At 37.7% G+C, this 6,953-nt stretch overlaps 2 protein-coding genes across 2 annotated transcripts; both read right to left on the bottom strand.

The window, feature by feature from the left end:
* Positions 1-263: 263 nt before the first annotated feature.
* Positions 264-1,800, bottom strand: hmx4 (H6 family homeobox 4). The gene is made up of 2 exons (XM_073843233.1): positions 1,484-1,800; positions 264-1,382 (listed from the first exon to the last, which is right to left on the bottom strand). Exons 1-2 carry the CDS (start codon positions 1,686-1,688, stop codon positions 871-873), a joined length of 717 nt encoding a protein of 238 aa, XP_073699334.1. The 5' UTR covers positions 1,689-1,800; the 3' UTR covers positions 264-870.
* A 1,327-nt stretch (positions 1,801-3,127) lies between these two features.
* On the bottom strand, positions 3,128-5,145 carry hmx1 (H6 family homeobox 1). The gene is made up of 2 exons (XM_073843238.1): positions 4,577-5,145; positions 3,128-4,054 (listed from the first exon to the last, which is right to left on the bottom strand). The coding sequence occupies exons 1-2, from the start codon at positions 4,845-4,847 to the stop codon at positions 3,462-3,464; spliced, it is 864 nt and encodes a 287-aa protein (XP_073699339.1). The 5' UTR covers positions 4,848-5,145; the 3' UTR covers positions 3,128-3,461.
* Positions 5,146-6,953: the final 1,808 nt, after the last annotated feature.

Raw genomic sequence — 6,953 nt, 5'->3', positions numbered from 1 at the left:
GCTTGATTATCGGAATTTACTTTGTTTTCCGGAGATTTTGTTGCATGCCATAGATAATTCCTCAAGAACAAGCGACTCTCGCATTTCTATAAGACTCACGTGTTTAATAAACACCCGTGAGTCTGACCTAGTTCGCAATTATATTTATAAACCATAAAGTATGAAAACACTGTAACGTTTTTAAATGGATAAAACCCAACAAATTAGCTACTTACACAAAAAAGCCAGACACAAAAGTTTTCTTTTGAAGCAAGTGTAAAACAGAAGATTTAATGACACTCGATAAAAGATGTAAATACTGGTAGTTTAGCCTACTTAATTGGCCAGGTTATGCTGAAAACGATAAAAATCTAAAAGGAATAAACATACAAACATGCGTTAAATGTAAAATAACCAATACATTCACTTAAATACGTTTTAATTGCTCATTTTGAAATTAGAGGGCCATTTAAAATACAAATGCATGCATCAATAATCTATCTTTGGCGGAGATAATAATAATAAAATAATAATAATAATAATGTAAACAGTAAAACATTTGTGTTATAATTTCCTGCCACGTGAAGACAGGGTGACTGGCACTGGCATTTCTGCCAGTATGGCTGTCGACGCTTGTCTGATGCACTGAAATCTGGGTATAATATGATAGGTGTTATTATTTATATAAAATTTTGTACAGCGTACAATAAATAAAATAGGCTTTTGCATAGAAATACAAGCCAGCTTCTTTACTGACCGATAGCTGAACAATGTTTTCAGCAAAACACACAAAAAGGCCAATAATGCTTGTTATCAAAATTTGAGTTGGACCGTGTTGTCGGTTTTTGTTATGAGAGCTACTGTGTCCCCTGTGCTAGGGTCTTTTCTAAGTCATATATCTCCATCAAACAGGCTGAAATACTTGCTGGCATTTGAGAAATAAAAGTAAGGCGCGCTACCTCCAGGATACACGACTGGTAGAGGCATTGGAAGCATGCACCTTCCGAGCAGATTATTCTCTTTATATAAAGCTGGCAGCGGTACCGTCTTTCCAATATCACTGAAATCGCTAGTCGGTCCCTCCAGTTCAGTAGACAGTTGTCTTTTTAATTTATTCCGTCGATTCTGAAACCAGATTTTGACTTGAGTCTCGGTGAGCTGCAAAGAGTTCGCCAGGCACGCGCGCTCCGCGCTGCTCAGATAGCGTTTCATGTCAAACGTAGATTCCAGTTGGAAGATCTGTCTTTTTGAAAATATAGTGCGCGTTTTCTTTTTCGTCATTAGTTTATTCTTCTTGCCGTTGTTCTTTTGTTGCCCATCATCGCAGCTGTCCGCGCTCTCGCTGCGCACATCGACGGCTTTGAGTGCGTCCGCAGTTCCATCTCCCTCTCTGTTGACTTTATCTGAAAGCCAGTCAGATGCTATTGAGATTCGCTCAAAAATTACAGTGCAACTAATAATACATTCTAGCAGATTGGTGCCAAAATTAAAAACAACATCTTACCAATGGTGTGCAGTCTTGCATCTGCCACTTCCTTGCATGGATCCTCGCTCTCTCTGGGATGATGCAGACAGCCATCCCGACACACTACAAGCGATGTCTTCGAATGACAGCTGTCAAAGTTTCTGCTGCTCGACTTGGAGTTGAGGATGTTGTCAATGGTAAACTTCAAAGAAGCGGGTCGACATGACGCTTCCTCCTTGCTCATATTCTCCGTTAGGTGCGGGGTCCTTGTTGTCCTTGTCTTCTTTTTGCCGTTTCATAAACTAACGTCTCGATTCTCCGAGCACCATTGCTCCACGACGTGCAGTGCTGCTGCGTTTGCCTAGGCTGTTAGTCCACTGACCGGAAGAACACTGTTCTCCATCGTTTATTGGTCACGAGAATCAGACAGCGTGGCGGCCAATGGCAGAGGAGGGTGGGAGCTAGAGCTCAGACCTATCCAGACATCTGGCACACATACTTCAATATATGAACTGCATTGCTTACTATTTTTAATGAGAGCTCTTAAGAAAAGGAAAGAGATTTAGCAAGAGGTCTATTCTCGCGGCGTTCTCCAGCTCGTTTGATGGCGCTTGTGGGGTGTCAATTCGAGAACAAAGAGAGGTCATGTAGCTTAGGCTATGACGTTTTTTTTTCAGCTCCTAATTAAGTTAATTATAGCAACTTTACAAATAATAGAATAATTCTGGCACGTTTTATGTGTGTGAGATAATTGCAAGTGTGGAAAAATCTGGTTATTTACCTATGTTGCAAAGTTTCACCGTCTTTTGCATTTAGTATTTCAACACTTGTTTTTATTTTATGCCAATGCAGTGTTCTTGCCAGAAACGGCCTGTATGAATATTTTGAACAATATTAGCCGAACAATGACTAGGTATTGCCAAAAATAAACGATGACCTTTACTTTTCCAGTAATGCTTTCTAGTTAGTTGTTATTTCTGGGGCATTTAATAATTTAGCTAATTATTGAACACTGAAAGCATACATGGACGAAAATGTTGTAGTAGCCTCAATATTATTTTACTGAACCTTTAGACCGTCACCACCGCATATTCTCATGCAGGACATGCAAATAGACCCTGAAATAGATCTGAATTAATCATTATTAACGAAATATTTTTTTGTCTTAATATTATGAAATAATGTTTTCCTAAAATTGCTAAGTTATATTTTCATGTCCTTATTCTGTTGTCAAATAGATAAGTGAATATGCCCGGGCCTACTTTTTAGCTAGATGAGTTTATTTGTTAACCTGTATATGTAGTCTATAAATTTTAAAATTAAGCTTTATTCGTTTAATTTGGTTTATTTTGTGTAAATTGTATATATCTAATTCAACAGTGTTTAAATTTAGTATCGGCCGGACTACTGAAAAGATGGCCACAGCTTTTTGCATGTGAATAACAATGCTGCACAGATTTACTTCTGTGAAAATATAACATTTTAAATTTAGTGTTTGATATACACGTTATTTAAAAATACCCAAAGTAATCGAGATAATCTGGACACCTGAGGAAATATATTTTGCATGATACATATGCACAAAAGATTGGTTTTCCGCTGTCACGTAAAGTCTTGACGTCTTCTAAGCACATTGACCTATTGAAATAGAACCAATTTACAGGAAAACCATGCTTGCTTTAATGTGATTCGTTTATTTAAATTTACAATGTGAAAAAGTGACAAAACTTACAAATCGGTGCTTCTGAATAAAAATATATTTGCACAAAGCAAGTGTTGCCCTTATATTTACATACAGGTGAGGGCCCCCATGCACAGAAGACTATATATTATAGACAGGTAACAGTGACATTTAACACAAATTTGTCATTTTTCTTGTGATCTTGTGATGGGTGTTTTCTTGTCTTTGGATGCAGGAAATATCAGTACTGCAGTTTCCAGCAGGATATGTATACTGGATCAGTTATTGCACCATTCAGAATCATTATTGTCATTGAGCCACTATTGTCAGTATACATCAGACGAGGCCTGTCATTTGCGATGTCATTAAATTCATTGAATGAGCAAAGGACGATAATGGATAGTTCACTGAATTCGAGAAGCCCATGATTGGTGGAGAGACTTGAGACACGTTAAAACTGAGAGTCGACATGGGTGTAGTTTTATCGTGGTACAAGATGGGCACCCGTACAATCCGTTGGGAGCTGTGGCTAAAATTAACAGCTTCTAAATCCGCGGCCAGTTGTCTTTTCCATTTGTTCCTGCGGTTCTGGAACCAGATTTTCACCTGTGTCTCGGTCAGGTGCAGGGAGGCCGCTAGACCAGCGCGCTCAGAACTGCTAAGATATCTCTTCATGTCAAAAGTGGATTCTAGCTGAAAGACTTGGCTTCTGCTGAACACAGTTCGGGTCTTTTTCTTCCGTGCCGAGCTTGGCTCGGAAATGTCGGGACCAGAGCGCTCGTCGTAAAGCTGTCGAGCGTCCTCGGCCTCGTCAGCCACACACTCGCTCGTTTTTCGGTCCACTGCTCCATCAAGAAGCTCAGAGGCCATGGGGGTGTCCCTGTCGCTGCTGCAGTGTTCACTGGAATGGCGGGTTTCTTCTTTTGGACCTGATAAAGTGATCATTAAAGGACCGTGTGAGTGTTTAAGAAATGATTGTAATTTATCAGACAGATGTTACCAAAGTGATATGAAAAACCTGCTCTCAAATCTAGGCCCGTTCCCATATGTGCAAAATTGTGTGTATGCAACCAACTAAAGCTCAGCCAACGAATCAGACAAACCAATTGCACTCCTAAGCCTTTAAACGAGTTTGGGAAGTCTTTCATTCCGACTCGCCTGCACTGCATTTTCGAATTGTTTTTGTTGGTTTTACCTAATGAGGCTTAAAACTAGTGTGGACCTGTCAGTAGCAATAATTACATTGGAAAATAATTCACTTGGGAACTAATAATGAGCAGGTCAGCCTGTTTCATCAAGAAAAAGCACAGTCCATTTTAGCTTGTGTTCTCATTTAAATCAAGTCTTTAATGTAGATATCACTGTTTGGATTAAGAAATCTCCATTTTCACACAATTTTTAACATAGATGTATTTTGAACAAAAAGCAAGTTTGTGTATTCTGCAACTTACTCTCTGAGGTTTCCCGTCCATACCACTCCAGAGGTGATTGTGTGCTCCGACACATCTCTGTCTTGAAGCCTGTACTGGATGCTTGGCTGCACATTTCTTTGCGATGCGCTTTAGTGCCGCCCTTAAGAACCATCTCTCGCTCCATGCCATCGTTATCCTTTAAAGGACGGACGGACTTTTCTGTCCTGCAAGAGCCAAGTAAATTCTCGATAAAAAACGACGAGCCCCTGGATGTGGTGGAAGTATGCTGTTGTTGGTTTTTGTCATGCATTTCTCGTACAAATACACCAGTTCCAGCAATAGCCGGGTGATTTTCGAATACTTCTAAGCAAAAAGTAACGAATCCTTCCTCTCCGGATATCCCCGCCCAACCATCGCTTCAGCAGGATGAAATCCTTCTTGCGTTCACGGCGCCAGTCTAGCGAGGGATGCGGGGATGTAGTAAAGCAAAATCCAAGTCAAGTAAAATGCTTAACAAGCGGAGGGCATTCTGCTATTGGACGACCACAATAGCAAATGGGATTACTCGTGAAAGGGTACTACTGGCTCCAATTCGACTTCGCTTTTGATCGTGCCTCAGGGTCGGTGGAACCCCTGTCACAGTGGGCTTTATTTGGGTCAATTAGGGAGCAAATCAAAATACAGATAGTGGCTCAGCGCTTCGCGTCAGCTGGGGATCTCGTAGAATAGAATGCTGCTCCGTCTATTGGTCGGAAAGGTCGCTACATCACAACGACGTTACAGCAAACGCCACTGTTTGGCAGTGAGACTGCCTTCTTCGGGACATCCCAGGATATGTGGTGTTTGCTTAACGTATTTAAATATGTCAAATAATGTGTTTAAAAAAAACATTGAGGATTTTTTTGGAAATCATCAGGATCTGTAAAACAATACGGTTTATAGATACAACTTATTAGAAATTTTTTTTATTTTATTTTTTTTCTAGCGTTAACAGTAAATTTTAATAAACATGTTTCAGGCCATGGCAGCACACTAATTTGACAAATGTATTGCTGCATTTGGTTTTGTTTAAATCGGAAACTGTGGTTCCCCTGGATATTTATCTGAGAGCATTTATTGCATTTTCAAGCACTGTTTGAAATTATTTAGATTGTTAAAAAATAAGTTGATTATTTTATGAATTATGACCCCAAGCTTGCACGAAATAGTAATATCGAGTTTTTTTGCCCTGTTAAGCGCTATAAAGTATGAAAACATTATGTAAAGACTAATTCTTTTTCTTTAGAATTGTAAATCGATAGCTGTTACCCGATTCTTCAAAATGAGCATGCTTTCATTTGGTTTAAGGTGATATTTGTCTTGCTTCAGTTATATTAAATATATTCATTTTAAACTTCTTTCTTTCATGTGAGTTAAATGACTCATTAAGTTATATGACTATTTTACAGCATAGTTTGTGAATCTCAAAGACCTAAAATTATAACATACTACATGAAAATAAAATATAATTATGAAAAATAAACTACAAAGTGTATTTTAATTTAGTTTTTATTGGTTCTGTTTGATCTAGAATATCTGTGATTTGACGTTTTTGATCGTTCCCGTTTCTGTAGCCTACAGAAAATCCTACTTAACGTTCTGGCTTAAAAACAAACTTATTTCAGTAATTATTTAGCGAGTACACACCTTATCCTTATCCGTACTTTTTAATCAATAAATAGCGAGGAATTGAGAAGGGTAAATTCTGTAATTTTAAACTTGTTAAGTTAACACTGAAGAGATATATAAAACGCAGACAAATCTACTAAATTCTCATATGGGGTAGAAAATGTCATATTTAAAAATAAAAAAATCATTAGCAAAAGTGCAATGGTGAAATTCGATTCCAATATTTTGAAAGTGAGTTTATATGGACGTTTCCTTGATGTTTATGAAGTTGTTTTTCTGCCGTCTAATTCTGCGACCTGTTAACCTAATAATTCTTTGACATTATTATTGGAGTGTGCTTCGTTGTTTATATTGTATAGTTTTATAGTTGTATATTTTTACTTTGTTATTTTTTGTATTTTTTTTTTTTTACAAAGATATTACATGCACATGAAGGTGAAAGGTAATATGTAATATAAAATACACTACAAGCACCAAATAGTGCAAGTGATGCTAGGTAAGATCATTGTCAAAGTTGTTTATAGTTTATATAATTATACGTGAGAAATAAAGTTATTTCGCCTGAAGTCAAAATGTATGAAAAAAGCATTAACAAATAGTTTACAGATGTATTTTAAGATTTTCGTTTACATGGACTCGTAACAAGCTTGACATTAATAGTTTTTATTACGTAAATCGTATGAAGCGCTAAATGTTCTTTTTTTTACGTCAGTGCTGTTCATTATGAGTTAAAACACATTTTCGAATT

The sequence above is a fragment of the Garra rufa genome, chromosome 6 (assembly GCF_049309525.1).
Source record: "Garra rufa chromosome 6, GarRuf1.0, whole genome shotgun sequence".
Taxonomy (NCBI): Eukaryota; Metazoa; Chordata; class Actinopteri; order Cypriniformes; family Cyprinidae; genus Garra; species Garra rufa.
This window is presented reverse-complemented; position numbering and strand designations above follow the sequence as displayed.